This window comes from Triturus cristatus, chromosome 7 (genome assembly GCF_964204655.1).
Source record: "Triturus cristatus chromosome 7, aTriCri1.1, whole genome shotgun sequence".
NCBI lineage: Eukaryota > Metazoa > Chordata > Amphibia > Caudata > Salamandridae > Triturus > Triturus cristatus.
The window spans coordinates 763,141,222-763,157,665 of NC_140590.1; the positions used below are offsets into that span (position 1 = coordinate 763,141,222).

A 16,444-nucleotide genomic window follows, 5' to 3' on the forward strand; every position below is an offset into this window, starting at 1 on the left:
CCCGTTGCTCCTGTTCCACATACTTCACCATGGGTCTCTTCGTCTTCCTTCGGCAGACTTTCTCATAGTGACCCATTATGCCGCAGAACATACACTTCGCCCGGAACGCTGGGCATCTCTTGTCCTGAGCTGCGTGTGCAGGACTGCCGCATCTGTAGCAAGCTCCGTTGTTGTCTCTTGTCTGCTTCCACGTTTGTCCCGTCTTCCCTTTCCACTTCGGGGGTCCTCTGCTCTCCTGAGCTGGTTGCTTGCTTCTTCCCTGTGCTTCTGCTTCATCCACTTTGTTCACCATGACTTTGGGGACCACCTCTCGTTTTGCTGCCTCCGCACACCGTTTGGTCAACTCCGCTTTTTTCACCATCGCTATCACTTCTTTTAGAGGCGCCTCACTGTTCGCCCACAGTTTATCTTGCACGCTTTTGTTCGTGGTATGTATGACGATTTGGTCCTTGATGAACTCATCGTGCAGAGCTCCGTATTTGCATGTCACTGCCAGTTTCTTCAAGGCCGCCACGTATTAATCGATGGTTTCTCCCGGCTCTTGTCTCCTCTGTTGGAAGTTGTACCTGTCTATCGAGACACTCCCCGCCGGGCGGTAGTGGGTATCAAGGTCCTCCATGGCGTGCTTAAATACGTCATCCTCCGCGTTTTGCCTTTGTTGCGGCACTAGATTCTGGTAGACCCTTATGCCCTCTGGGCCTAAGTTGTGCAATAGTATTCTTTTCTTCCTTGCGCTAGGGAACTCTTCTCCGTTCTCATCTTCGAAGGCCGCTAGGTAGTTCTTAAAATATTCCCGCCAATCCTCTCACTTCATTTGGGGTTCTCCTGGTCTTGGCAGAAACGGTATGAGCGCCGTCAGTGAAGAACCTTGGGTGCTCATCTCTCCCCTCCTTCCTGGCGCTGCGCCTGGGCCTCTTGGACTATCTGGTGTGTCTCCCCGCTCTGGTCGTGCCTGCTCCTGCTGTCGCTCCTCTTTTGACCCCCCCGTCGCTGCGTGCTGCCGCTTCCGCCAGGGTCTCTGCGACTAGGCTTCGCGTGTGCTTCTCGCGGTTGCGCGCCTTCTATAGGCCTCTGCACGTGGTCTGTACCTTGTGTTGACTGCCTCTGCCACGCTCTTCGTGTGTATACCTTGGGGCTGCTCTACTTCTTGTCCTCCCCCTTGGCCGGTCACTGCTGCTCTGGCCTGTGCTCCCAGCCGGTGGTTCAGGGTCCTTCTGCTGTCTGTGGTTGCAGCTATCCCAGTCTCGTCGCCACTGTAGAATTGTAAGATTCTCTGCCCCAAGCAGCACAAGATGCAGGAATGTGGAACACTGTAATATTTATTAGAATGGTTGTACACACAAGAGCGCCGGGCCACACAACTGTTACGCGCCGCGGCTCCGCTCTCTCTGCCCGCCTCGCGGCTCGCGCATGCGCATTTCTTCCTCCCGCGTTCTCCCCTCGCGCGCCACGTCATCACGCAGCGTGCGAGACTAGAACGCACACTACAACCTTAATACTCCTTTAGCAATATTTTCTTCATTTTCAGCTGCCTTTTTTTGCTGTTTTATATAGCGCGAACTCGACACGACGGTATCTGAGTGCTTTACATGAGCACCAGTTGCGTTACAGACGGACACATTTCTTTTTTGTTAGGCACGAGGAAATTAAGTGATTTGCCTAGAATCACAGGATGTTCAGCGCTCCCTGCCGAGACTCGAACCCAGTTCCCCAGCTTCGAGGTAGACCCTCTAGCCGTTAGGGCGCATCCTTTGTTGTTCCAACTAGCGTTTGTTGCTTTTTTTCAAACTTATTTGAAGTGGGGGAGGAAGATGAATAAGAAAGACCATTAAAGATTTCTTTCTACTTGACTCACCCCCATGATGTGGATAGCTGTGATCATAGCCACACCTTGATGTGCCAGACTCGCGTTCCTAACCTTTCTCAGATATCCTCAAGGTGTTCTTCGGGTTTGTAGGTACCTGACCATCGACTTCTAGTTGAATGTTCGTTCACTTACCAGCACTGAAGTATTATTCTTTTTTTGAAGCACACAATTAGATTGATTTTGGTTGTGTATATAATAGAGCATGTTATGGCAGTACTTTGTTTAGCAGAAGACCTCGCTTGTTTTACAGTTTGCTCATTAGCAGTATAATCATTATTGTACACATTTTTGGTGTAGTTACTATAAGCATCTGATATTTGCATATACATTTTGTTTCATTCTTGTAAGTGGTTATGCCTTCAAAGAAATCTTAATGTTTCCGCTATATGGGAATCTAAACGAGAACATAACATACCCCAACTCCCAGAATTCTCACCCTTCTGTCTGGCTCACTCCCATAATTTAGATCTCGGGACAAGGTTGCACAGCACTGAAGTATTCTTCAAACATAGACATGAGCCCCAGGATTGGAGCCAACGTTGATACTGGAACACGTGGATTCCCTGTTCCGAGGGCTTCAGCTTTGAGCTATTCTTCCAGCTCGAGGCATACATAGGTGTGGAAGAGACCTTCAGCATTACAAGTCTTGGAGCCACCCACCATTCCTCCATGTTTAGGTTCTAGAAAATATTTTGACATGTGGTTTGAGGGGGGCCTTTATACTCCTGATAGGACTGTGTCCTCAGGCATTGTTTCCCGAAATGTGGGTCGTGACCCACTGGTGGATCGCGAGCAGATTTCTGCTGCGTCGCAAAAGCAAAAATAAAGCCCTTTTAAAAAAAATTCTTCTGGGTGCTGGATAAAGAGAGTTTAATAAGATCGAAACAAATCAAGATGCTTACTTGGTGATGCACAAATGAGAAATATTCACATAATCCAGATTTCCAAATATAATCATTTGTGTGGTCTATAGTTTTATCATTAAAAATGTTTCTGTGCACATTTAGTGCTATTTCAATGGAAAATGTGCTTTTTCGTAATTGACATTGAGCTACCAACCCATGCTTTAGTTACATTCAAAAATCGCCCTGCCTCATGTCTATCAAAGGTAGGTGGGTCGCGAAAGTTTATTGTTCTAAGAAGTGGTTTATGGTTCCCAAAAAGTTGGGAACCACTACCCTAAAGTTTTCAACACCGCTCCTATTCTCTGGAAGCATGTGCTGATTATTCCAAAAATAGGTCACATAAGGAATCTATAAGCTCAACTAAGAAAGCAGACTCCTCTGCCTATACAAAACCAAACGTTTATATTTCGTTTGAGAGTCTTGTATTGTATTATTCTGGTGCAGACACATTTGGGACAGTGGGACGATCTGTCTCCTTGTCTCTGCCTGATCTGTCTGTGAGTCTTACTAAACCATTTCCTCCAGGTAACCTGCACTGTTCTTCAGGGATAGCCGGAAAGGCGGCAGAGTTGTAAATATACCTGCTATCATTCAGAGTTGAAGAGGAAGAATAACGGCCCACCAGACAATCCACTTTTCCATGCAGACCAGGAACCTCCGGGTTCAGTGATTGTGTCTGCTACGATGCGAATGGGGCTTTTCAGCGGGGCTGTCTGAGAGGGACATCAAAAGGCTACACCACCTGGGCAAGAAAGCATATGCTTCAAGTTCTTTGGCATTACAACGTCTACTGCCCTTCTGGAATGTTGCAATGGCTTTCTTCAGAATAACATGGATGTAAATAAATTACCCAAAGAGAGATATTCACCGTTCACAATGTGGGTGCTGGTAAATACGACACGTGGAGTCTGAAATACCCATCGGTTTGGATGATTTTATGATGTAGGTTTTTATTTTTTTAGGAAACAATGAGAATTCGACTCCACTACAATGGAGTGAAAGAGATTCTTAAAAAAATAGCGGATAATAGCTTAACTGGATAGCGAATGATTGGTATAACACGCATGTAACGGGTAGGGGATGGCAGAGCCCATTTTGCGCACTGAATGAACTGGTGGAGGATATCAAGTGGAAGTGGTCATTCAGAAACATTGTGGCTGTTAGAGGACATGTTCTATGTAAATATTGAAAACCTAAAGGTATTCATTATTTACTGGAATTATTTGCTATTCTGGTTAACTGGTTGGAAAGTCTCCTTAGGAAGAGTAGATAATTACTAAAAGTGTGTCGAAATCAAACCAAAATGTGTGAAGTTAACATATGAAATTCTCTATGGGATACTAATATGGACTAATGCAGTGAACATTGGAAGGATTAACATTGATTAATTCGTTTAATGGATTATTGAAACTATTGTTTGAACAACTTAGAATATGTTTACATAAGATCTCTTTGCATGCCCTTAATACAGGTTGTGGTTCAGGGACTGTATGACACACGTAACAGACAACTGACACTTGTGGTAGACTTTGATCGTTGACAGAGCTTTTCAAGTTATACTGTAACCTAATGTCTACTTATCGACCTGGACAACCAAGGATCAGCAAACACTTCTGTCACCAATTGGCCATTCATCTGTAACTGCTGTAAAAAGTGAGCAAGCAGACGTCCTTGAGTGTCTTGTTCCACACGAAAGCAACCTCACTTCTCACAAAAAGGGAATTGTTTCTGGGTGACTTAAAGTTTCTAATCAGACAAAATCCCTCCTTCCTAAGATCATTCACAAATACCACTTGTGTTCTCTGACTTCGTTTTCTTCTGGGACTTGCTCATTGTGCACCGTGGACAATATCGACTTATACACTGCACCCGACCCAAAATATGGCAGCCAAACCAATTGCAGGCCTTGGGAACGCACCCTGCCTGACACTATGGAAAGTCACATACCTCAAAGAACCTCAGCCCTAAATGACTCGGAGGTACTCCAGAGCTCACCTTACTGTCTGTTCCTAAATACAAAATCGTCCGTTCTCGGGTCTAGGGGGGCTGCTTGTAATAAGTTGTAATATTTGCTCCTGTTGCTCCTGAACCCCAGGAGATGGGTACAACTGGGAGTGCAGGAAAATCCTATGACCTCCTCTTTGGGCCCCTAGGTAGCAACGGTGAGATGTCTAGGCTTACTCATGGAGCTAATGAAGTCTTAGAAACTCAGATATGCGTAACACGTGAATGATAAACAATTTGGTTTTCTGGATAGTGCTACGCCGGTAAATGCATATGTGATAGCTTTACAACTAGTTATATTTCTACCCAATGGGAGATCAGCTTTACAACTAGTTATATTTCTACCCAATGGGAGATCAGTGTATCTTCTCAAAATCAGTCGCAGCCTGGACGTAGCACGTTTTTAAATATGGCACAGAGCATGTGAGTTGAAATCCTAAATGAAGCACAGGTGTAGCATGTCTGGTCTGTGCAATCATCTTAGCAGTGTCAGTGAGCATATCTTAGTCTTCCATGTCAGGTGTGTGGCATTGCAGGTGACTCTAGTGTACCTTAGTGGTTGCAAAGTTGGATGTTTAGTCCTAGTTGTCAGCCCAGTCAACAAAGGGTTAGGGGGAAGGATTGCCAAAATTGCACGTGTGTACCTGGGACAACAGAGCGAATACTGTAGGAGAAATTGGCTTAGGGGACAATTGGTCATATTCTGCTGTGTTGCACCCGTCGGGTCTGCACAAAGGGGGCATTACAGTCTTGCTAGTGGGGGCCAAGTTGGTGGTGGCAGTTCCTCAACACATAAAGTGCAAAGAGTTGCAGAATAGGAAAAGCACCCAGGGCAATTCTCCAAAAGTTACAGAATTTCTCTGGATGCTCTTAAGCTCTTCACCCCTGTCAATGATGTGCACAAAACAGTGGGGGTCTTATATGCGAATTATTAGAGAGGTTAGGAGAAGCACTCTTCTGGGTGTAGCCTGACGTCTGGCAGGATCCTCGTTTTTAGGTCATGCGTGAGACAGCACATGCGCTGCCGCTGTGAGATCTATTGCACTAAAAACATTTTTTGACGAAATAGGGCTTAAAGACAACCCCTTTCTTACCATCGGTTGGCTTCTTCCTCAGTCTCTCTTATTTTGTTTTCATTCATCAGCAGCTGGTTTCATTTTGCAAGTCCCTCCAGATGGCTCAGAGGGCTTTGGGGGGATTTTAGTTTAACCTCTTTAGATTCGACTCACTCTGAGACCGCAGCTTAGCATTTGCCTCTTTGTCACATTTACTGATTTGTCAGTTGTTTTATTCATCATCTAAAACGCAGTGATTTCAAAAGGGTTATATTTTATATCTACCCAAACCAAAAATCACTCTTACTTCCCTTTACCTCTATCCACTCAGAACCGTAAATGCAGCCTTGTCTCCCGTTACCTCGACCCCCCCCCCCCCGAGCCCTCAAGGAGCCCTCACCTCCCTTTACCTCTAAGCCCCTTGAACCCTAAATTCAGCCTTTCCTCCCTTTACCTCTACCCACGCCAACTCTAAAATCACCCTTGCCTCCCTTTGCCTCTACCTATCCCTGAACCCTTAAGTGACTGTTCACCTCCCTTTACCCACCCGCAACACCCTCGCCTCCCTTTACCTCCACCCACTCAGAACCTTCAACTCGCCCTTACCTCCCTTTACCTCTACCCACCCCGAACCCTGGAGTCACCCTCACCTCCCTTTACTGAGCCTATAACTCTCAATTAGCCTCACCTTCTTTTACCTTTACTGAGCCCATAACTCTCAAGTCACCCTCACCACTCTTTACCTCCCCTCACCCATGAACTCTCAAGTCACCCTCACCTCTCTTTACCCACTGCCGAACCCTCAAGTCATCCTTTAACACTACTCTTCTCCCTCTGAAGTAGTTCTAATTTTTTGCCCTGAACTACGCCCTCAGGGCAGCACTATCTGCAATTCAAAATTACAACTTTTTACCCCTTCCTAAAAATACTTAGGCACTTTATAACTTTCCCCAAAATTTTCCAGGACTGGAGTTAGAATAGTAAATAAGCCTCCTTGAATATTTGGAGGAAAAATCCTATAGTTCTCCTGTAGGCGAGACCTTTTGGCTTTGCCAATACTTGTTCAGATAGCAGGTCCTTGAATCGGGTCTCAAAACAGCTGAGCCTTTGTGGGTCCCGAGAGAAACAGGACTGGTTGTAAGCATGCAGGGTAATCACCCTTTGCCTTTAGGTCAAAGCAATAGTCCTTAAATGTATCTTTGACTCTTATAGAGGCCAACACCAACAGAGGCCTTACCGGGTTCAAACGTTTCCCCTGTACTGGTGCAGAGTTTCACGGAATTCAAGAGATAAACTTGCAAGCCAAGTTGTCTACGGAATGTCAGCTTTTATCCAGTTAGTAGCAATTCTTACAAGGCCAGCTAACCACTCTGATCTTGTGCACCACTTGAAAATTTGTAATAGTCTAAAACAATCTAAGTGGGTCTTTCCCATTGTACAGGCCAGTCCCATGTTTCAGAAAAGCTGCCCTATCTATCAATTCCCCTTTGCAAGTATCACAGGTGATATTGGTTGCCATGAGCCCCCGGAATCATTTCCTATGCTACTAACAGAAAATGCAGCAGGATATATGCGATCACAAGTATGGGGAGACAAAGGAAATTAAAACCAAAAGGCACCAACTCAGTACCAGTGGCGCAGTGTTCCATTGCACCGAAGACCTGGCAGTTGTCTCCCCATGCAGGGTTTACCGGTGTGTCCCTTCAGACTTTTTCTTTACTTCAAGACCTTGTCTGAACATTTATACATTGGGTATGGGCCAAAGCGCAACCAGAACTTTTTATAAAAATTCGCTTGCAAATTGGACGCAAAAAACTTAATAAAAAACAGACTTTTTACATCTATTAAGATGGATTAGAAAAACCGGTTCCTTCAGCATTTGTAAGTAATTCTTTTAAAAAATAGACACATTTGAGAATACCCTAACGACGTTGCCACAAGTGACCGTATTTCCCCAACCTCACTCGCATCATTTGGCCAAGGATAATGAGGCATGGTCCAGTAGTGGTATGCCGAGGATCATGCAGTTTAGTTGAGCGTAAACGCTAGGATTTGATCCCACAAATCGTAATTAGATTTTCTAATTTAGTCACTGATTATGTCTTTCTCATTCCTTCTTAAAATGAAAACCTGCCTTCTGCCTCCCCCGCTCCTTACATGCTTTCCTGCGTCTTCGTTAAAAAAAAAAAATGTCTGTCCTTATGTATTGTAACTGGTGCTCATGTAAAGTGATCCAGTACGAAGGATCAAGTTTGTGCTATATAAAACTGCAACGATTTTTTTTTTAAATTCCTGTGATCTGGCTTCCCAACATGGCTGTTTCATTAGCTGTCGGAGACAGGAGGTGAGCCAGCAAGGATGGGGTGGTACATCATCTGCCGCACGCAACTCAGTGAGGGTGGGCAGGGGCAGCATCTATCCTGACACTACCCGGGGGTCTTGAAGGCAGAAGTAAGACAGAAAAGCAAATGGGGGATCTAAAGAGTTATTTACTTTTATGCAGTTTATTCATTTCTTTTTTTTTGCAGTTTTTATTTAGTGCAGACTTGGCCACAGGCATTTCCTAACAGAATGCCACACCTTGCCCTGCCAGTCAGATAGATTTCTAAGTAATGTAAAGTGCTTGTTGTTTTTATTGCTTATGGTTAATAATTTTACTTTTTTGGAATGTATTTTCCTTTGCGGAGTGAGACGTTAGTATTTTCTTAAGCACACAATGCAACTCCTCATGATTTAGGCACCGTCCCTAATTGGGTTGGCCACACCCCTTTAGCGGGTTTGCCACGCCTTTAGAGACACCCCCTCCGTTTTTCATCCCACTTAAATCCCTGGGGAGGCCCTGTTGGAAAGAGAGCCCTATTTGTTGCGCAGCGTCTGCTGCGCCCATGGTCTCCCGTGCCACTCCCCATGTTGCTAAACTTGCTATAAGAGTCGCTGCGCGTCCGCATGCAGCAGTGCTTCCCTTCGGGCTCTGTTCCCAGCAGCAGCCGATAACAGAATGCAATCTTCTGTTTATGTAATGCCGGCGCGCGTGCAGCAGATTACCCACAGGCACCGCGTGCTGGAGATTATCTCCCTGATTGGAGAGAATGAATGCCCTCGCGCTGTCCTGAATGTAGAGCCTGATGTTTGTGGCGGGAGGCGGAGGGGTACCGAGCCGAGGGTAAAATGATGTACTTAAAGCTGACCGTTCTGCGTTGCCTTGCAGGCCAAGAAGCTGGTGGAGTCGCTCCCGCAGGAGATCAAGGCCAACGTTTCGAAAGAGGAAGCCGAGAAGATGAAGGCCGCGCTGGAGGCCGCAGGGGGGACGGTCTTGCTGGAGTAGAGCGGACTGCCTGTTACCGGACATTATGCCGGCCTGGACTCTGCCAGCTGGCCCCTCGCGAGAGGGACTGGCCGCAGCAAGGGTGTTTGAGCACTGAAGCCGTGATTTTGAGTCCTCCTGGGCTGCTAATCTTTCTGGGCGCCGGGCCAGGTCTCCCCTCTTCCAAGACAACGGAAGTGGCGTGTTCAGGCGCTGCAGTCCCGGGGACGAGGGGGTGGGCTGTACAATATCACAGAATCTGTGTTTTCTGGTGGTCTTTGCCACTCACAAAATATAAAAACAACATTTTGTATACTCTGTCTAATAAGCAAGTTAGTCTTTATTTCCTGCGTGCGAATAGTGTACACAACTTGTATTTTTGTGTGTGGTTGGTTTATTAACTGCAGTAGTGTTCTAGTTATTACTGATGATGCGAGTGTCCTTTTTTTCTTGCTGATTTGCTCCATTTCACAGAAATCTAACACGTCCAAGCTTTTTTTGCTGCACTTGGCCAACCTGATGCACACCCAGAGATGTCTTCGTCTGACTATTGCTTGCACTTCCTCCGACTTTATTAGATGCTTTTCAGGACTTGATGGCCTTCGTTTAGGGCTGCTGTTTATCAAGATATGGAGTTTATTTAACGCTGTGGCTTGTAGTGGCAGATGCAAGATCAGTGTCTGTGTGTCCCTGTCCTTCAATTGCATGCCATCCAAACATCATTGAACGGGAATGAGAGGAAGTGTACTTTTCTTGACAGGTGAATGGCTGAAGGGCTGGACCCGAGTTTGATTGACCTTCTCAAAGCACTGACCTGTCAGCGTCGGTGCTCTTTGTGATGGCTGCTGTTTCTCCAGTGGCATCCAGTTCACTTATTCTGTTATCCAAGTTTACAGTGGTGATTAACACCTGTTCCGTACTTATGCCTTTCTTCCAAACCATGGGCGGCTATTCCCAGAACCAAGCCAATGTACCGCTTTGTGTGGCACTCTGAGAAGTAAAAGAGATGGAAATCTATGCATGGGGGAAGCAGCTCACCACAAAAAGCTTCTGTTGGGCTAGGAAGAAAACATGGCATCATCCAATCTGCTTCGTTGTTCTGTCAAGCAGCCTATGAGGTTGAGAGGAGCCGAGGTCTTCTACACTTCAATACCAAGCAATACTAAAAGGTCAGATTTTCTTCTCCACTCGAAGTGGAAGGGGACTTCTCACAGAGCCTTGCTGTTTTCGCAGCGTACACACCTCAAATTGAACATCTAGATGAACCTTCATGTTTCAATGGACATAATAACTTGTCTGTTCTTCGATGCAAAACTTTTGGTCTCTTTTTTGCCTTTTCCATGTGGCTCTACATTTCACAGGCCTAGTTCAAGACTTCTGAGGCAGCCCCCGATGTCCTGCCTCTGGACTTTTGTTATGTGGCAAAGCTGATTATCTAATTTGCCATTTATCTATAAAATAACACTAAAACTCAGAGCAAGACAGAAGTATTCGTTCAAGTCTTTTCCGGCTTCTGAGAAGAAGTTGTTTGTGCCAGTCTGTAGTGCCTGTAGACTTCATCCGAAACCCATTCCAAGGGAGACAGGAGAGAGACATCTGCAAATCTTTTTTTTCTGCAAACAAACAAGGAAGGCTGGATTTTGCCCTCAAAGAACATCATCCTGTGGTAAAGTATAGCTTGACAGTCTATCTCATCATGCTGCTACCATAAAACGTCTATAAAAAAGAAAAAAGCAATTTAATGTAGCCATTGAGGAGTCTGGGTCTCTTCTGCACAGCTTAAGCATTAAAATTGTGGCATAATGACCATGACTCAGAAAATTCTAAAATACCGTCACACAAGTCATCATCCATGTGTATTGAGTCCACGTCATCAACAATTGGGTTGTCTGTCACACTCATTGAGAAAGCATGTTGTCAACAATAGCTGCATTGTTGACTGCATCTTCCACTGTCCCTCCTCATTGGCACCCAACCCATCATCATCAACTTGAGTTTGAAGCGATTAATGCCATCGAAGTCCACCTTACTAGAGGAACAGAATTCCTCAGCAATAGTTAGTAGAATCCTCTAGGGCATTAATGTAAATGTCACCTTGGCTCGCAGGTCTCTTTTGATTTATTTTGCTTATAAACTTTTAATCCACATGCACCGAAACAATTCAGCAGTATTTTCTTTTCAGTGGTAAAATCCTCTTTTTCCTCTTCAAATGTGGATATATAATTTTCAAAGTACTCACGCCATTCTTCCCTTTTGAGGATAGGTTGACCAGACACTGGTAAGAATGGTTGATGAGGTGAAATATTCCAAATATTCCCATACGCCATGAATATTACTCAGGAATTAAGAAAGTATACTCCAAAAAAACAAATTTCCCTAAAAGTCACACTATAAGAATATACAATACTACTGTAATGCTACAAATTTGTTACAGCTGTACATAAATATGATAGTAGATCATCATCACATGGGCTAATGCAATATGAATTGAAGTGAGTGTGCGCATCACTGATGTAGCATAAAGTACCAACAATTAGAAACTGGAAACCTTTAATTTGTAATAAAGTGTGCGTATCACTGTGCATGCGATGTATCGCTAAACGCGTGAAAATACTTAGAATAAAGTGTGCACATCACTGAACATGTATTCTTTACTTGCTCCGTGTGGAGAGTGTGCGTATCACTGCACATGCGCGTTCAATTTAGTTTAAAAATAATTATGAAGTTTAAAGTGTGCGCATCACTGAATATGCGCAATACCAAAACTATGCTTTGCCCTGCAGCACCGTACACTAGTTCCAAAATGTGCTTCAAAGCACATGCACTGAAAAATAACTATCTTGTGTAAAGTATGCGTATCACTGAGCATGCGCGATAGCAGAACGGTGCATTTATTCCTTCTCAACTGTGGTAAGTTGTTCTCTTATTTATTATTATCCATGAACAGCTCTCATTTGCATGACAGCTGTGAGGTAATGTAGAATTCTTGCATGTCATTTAGAATTCAATGATGTAATGGTTATTGTTCAACTTGAGCAGAAGCGGTTGGAGTCTGCTGCTGCTGAATGTATTTCTTTCATGCACCAGTGGGTCATTCTATGGCATTTTTATACTTTTGACTCCCTCGCTTCATTACAATGTTGACGAGTTATTAGTTAGTGCTGACCCACTGTGTATTTTACAATGTTTACCTGAAAGCTGTTTTTCTCGGTTTAAGAGGATTTCTTGCCATTTCATCAGGATTTCCTGCCTTTTCTACTTCAACTGGTTGCAACTGTCAACTACCTAAGGAGCAGGAATTCTACTGTCGGGACTCATCGTGTGATTTGCTACAAGGTACTGTAAACTTATATGGATGTTACAGTTGTGGCGGTTGAGGCCCTCTGCGCTCGTGGATGCCTGCATGCGCTGAAGATTCCTGCGCGCGAAGCATTGTTCGACTGCTCGTGCACTCTCTCAAAGACAGACAAGTTTTACGTCACGTCTGCTTGGGTGCTGGAGATGTGCGTGTAACCCATCTCCTGTAGAAAACGCACGCAAACAATGCTACGTTGTGACCATTTTGGGTGCACACGGAAGCGTTAGTCTTACTGGCGAGCTGCTGGCGTTGTAAATGCTCACAGAAAAGCTTCATGTTCATGGGGGTCGTTGGCGCTCTGGTCCTTCTGTCCAGTTTAAGTCATCGGAGCAGCTGTGTGTGCGTTTCAGTGATTCGCACACTAGGTGGATTTGAGGCGATTTTTAAAAACATTTTTTAAAATTCTTTGTGCATCACAGTGGTGCGCACACTTGTTCAGCTACGCAATTTATTCATTGATGGTGTGTCTGCTACAGTGACACACACACTTCGTTGTGCATTTCAAAAAGGACTTATTCAGTTCTCTACTATTCATTGCGCGTCACAGTGGTGCGCACACTTGTTCAGTTATGCCTTTTGATTCCTTGATGGTGTCTGCTACGGTGACACACTCACACTTCATTGTGCATTTACATGGGGCTTAATTTATTCAGTGATATGCACACTTGTGGCACCTACTTATGTAATGTGCATTTTAAATGCTTTATCTTTTGCTGGTTGTTTCTTATTGAATTTGGACTTTAGAGTTGTTTTTGTTCTGCAGCTGTGTTGGGCAGCACATTTGCCTTCATAATTTATTTATATATTTTATTCTAACTTATAATTCTGAGTCATGGCGACTTCTCAGTTATGTAATCAACCTGTAATTTTCTTACAGGTTCCTGGCAAGCCGAAGTTGAGGTGGAAGAAATGGTTTAGCACATTTGAAAATTATATTGTAGGGATTTTTTCACAACTTATTTTTATTGTTGACGACTTGCACAATACAAGGATCACATAGCGCGCCCAAGGTATATGGACAGGGCGACATATATATATGTCAACATTTTTAACATCAGTATAGGATTCATTGCACCAAAAATACAATACAAGGAGAATCATGAGTAAAGAAAAACAAGAAGAAAGGAAAAACCAATGTGTCACATTGCCACTTGTTAATATCAATTGCAATTTTAAGTATAAGGAGATGCTACTCCACTCCCAGTCACATTGAATAGAGGTATTGCTCAAATGCCAGCCAATCAGTGTCATGGCATCGACTCATCACTATGCGGCGGGGGGGGAGGCTCCAAATACAATCCCCTATAGTCCGCCCAATGCTTCCAAATATTGTAGTGTTTGCTGGGACATCCCCGTGCCTCGAATACTGGAGGTTCCAAGCCCTTCTTCCACACCCAGAGTGGTGGTGGAGACTCATCTTTCCAAACTCGGGCAATATCACGTTTCGTGAGTGTAAGGCCCAGGAATAAGAGATGGCGCTTGTATCTATTCCCACCAATGTCTTCCGTGATATGTAGTATAGCTAATCGTGGCGAGGGTGCAATATCCCATCTCAAAACCTCGGAGAGGAACGTGAACACGCCCTCCCAGAACCTCAACAGTGCTGGACAAGACCAGACAGTATGTAGGAATGTGCCCTCCATAAGTCTGCAGCTTAAACATTGCGGGGACGCAATGAGCCCAGCACGCCATACCCTGCGCCTTGTATGATAGGCTGCAATTGCTGCACTACCTGGGGATTCCAAAGCCTCCACCCAGTCTTCCTCTTCTAATGGGCCTAGGTTTTGCTGCCATGCCTCTAGTTTTGTGGATGGTAGTGGGGGTGTTGTTAATGAGAGTGCAATAGATTTTGGTTATTTTATGGTCCCCAAGGTCGCCCATGAAAACTTTAGCCTCGATGGGATTAAATTTGGGAATTTCGGTAAGGCAGGATATATGTGGGGTAAAGGCGTTTCGAAACTGAAGGTATCTGTAAAATTGTGTACAGGGCATGTTGTATTCGACTTGTAAGTCAAGGAAGGACTTAAGAGTGCTCCTAAGCATCACTGCTCCCACCTGGTCTATTCCAATAGCCTCCCAGCCCCGAAATCCGGCCAGATGCGTCAACTGCGGAAGTTTTCCGTTGCTCCATAGTGGGGTTTCCCTAGTAAGTTTTCCCCATCAGCCCATCTAGCGAAGCACCGATCTCCAGAGCCTAAAAACCGTAGTTGTAGCTGGTGGCAGTTCACGGAGCAATGTCGCGGAGTATAAAATCAGAGGGAGAGCATTGTCCCCAAGTAGCCAGCGCTCCACCACATAGGCCGGATCCTCACGGTGGCCATAGCACCAGTTGTTAAGGATAAGTAGATGGGAGGCCATGTAGTAGGCTTGAACGTCAGGAGTAGCCACACCACCTGAGTAGGTAGACTGAAAGCCGGACCGCAGGGCTACCCGCAATGCCCCACCCCCCAAAGAAAGCAGGCCAGGATCATATTAGGTTGGCGAAACCACGTTGGTTTAATAGGATAGGGTTGATTTTGCAGTTGATAGAGGAGACTGGGCAGGGAAACAGTTTTAAAAATACCAGACCTACTAAAGAGATGGGGCAAATGGGACCACACATGTGTCTGGTCACCAACCTGTGCCCACAGAGGGGCTAGGTTTCTGCTCCACGCCAATACCTGGGACGATGAGAAATAAACTCCCAAATATTGAAAGCCATCAGACACCACCACTACCTCTCGCAACCAGTCTCCCAGTCGCTCTCCACCCATCAGTGGCCATAAAAAGGACATGCTTTGGGTCATATAGAGACCAGATGTTAATCCAAAAATCTGCATGATGCGACGGAGGCGTGGGCCAGACCGGTCGAGGTCTGTAAGAAAAAACAAAACATCATCTTAGAGCGCTATGCGGTCGGATATGCCTGGCACCCACTCAAATCCGCGTAGCTGTGCGTCAATGCGTATCCAAGCTGCTAGTGGCTCCATGGCAAGAGCAAAGAGATGGAGGGAGAGTGGGCAACCCTTACGTGTCCCCCGTCCAATAGGAAAGCTCTCCAAAGCTGAGTCAGCCACTCGGACTGAGGCAGTTATGTCTGTGTAAAGTAGGCGGATAAAATTCAGCAATCGGGAACCAATATTGAGACGATTGAGCAAGGCAAACAAATACGTCCATCTGAGAGAATCAAAGGCCTTGGTCATGTCTGCCAGCAGGAGTGTGGCAGGGGTACCGAGCTTACTAACCGCAGCGATGGCTTTGTGGGCTCGCCTGATATGACGTGTAGCGCGGTTCGGCATGAATCCTGCCTGATCAGGATGGCTAAAATTGGTAATATAGGGGACTAGGCGGTTTGCTACCACTTTAGCCAGAAGCTTAGTGTGAGAAGTTGGCCTGGTATATGATGCTCACTAGTTAAAGTGATCACCTTGTACCATGCCAAGCAACCCTTATGGTGTGGTTGTAAGTCAACCTTTTCGGACTAGCTGCCCTAGTGGTAGCGTAGGCTAAGCAGTCTTTGAGGCTAAACTCGTGAAGCGTGTTAAGCCAGCTGTTTTACCAAATGCAACCCCCTTTTATACCAATGAAAGGACACCACACAGATATATATTCAAAATATATATGTATTTATTTCTCAAAGTAACCCCTAGTCTCTTTATGAGCACAGGAGCACAAATCGTCAAACAAGATTACAGTAGAATACACATAAGTTGCACTTTATATGGATAGGCCCGGGTGGCCACTCGAACCATATACTAAAATAGTGGTATAAGTACCACGAACAGAAAAGGGAAAAGGCCTAGGGCCTCTAGAATCGCTGGGCCTACAAGGAGCTAACTTCAGTTAGTGACCAGGAGGTCCTCGGGTGGCGTGTGCAGAGCAAATAGTCGCACGCGTGCTCCCATAGGTTTCAATGGGTGCGTAAAAAGTACAAAGTTACTGCAAAGAGGATCTTCCGGATGGACTAGGAAC

General features: G+C 45.2%; 1 protein-coding gene across 1 annotated transcript in view; it reads left to right on the forward strand.

The window, feature by feature from the left end:
- The window catches only part of MRPL12 (mitochondrial ribosomal protein L12), an 89,783-nt gene extending 78,007 nt beyond the window's left edge, over positions 1-11,776 (forward strand). The window contains exon 5 of the mRNA XM_085617516.1: positions 9,040-11,776. Coding sequence (XP_085473642.1) covers positions 9,040-9,156 — 117 coding nt within the window. The 3' untranslated portion in view covers positions 9,157-11,776. The remainder of the gene's footprint in view (positions 1-9,039) is intronic.
- Positions 11,777-16,444: the final 4,668 nt, after the last annotated feature.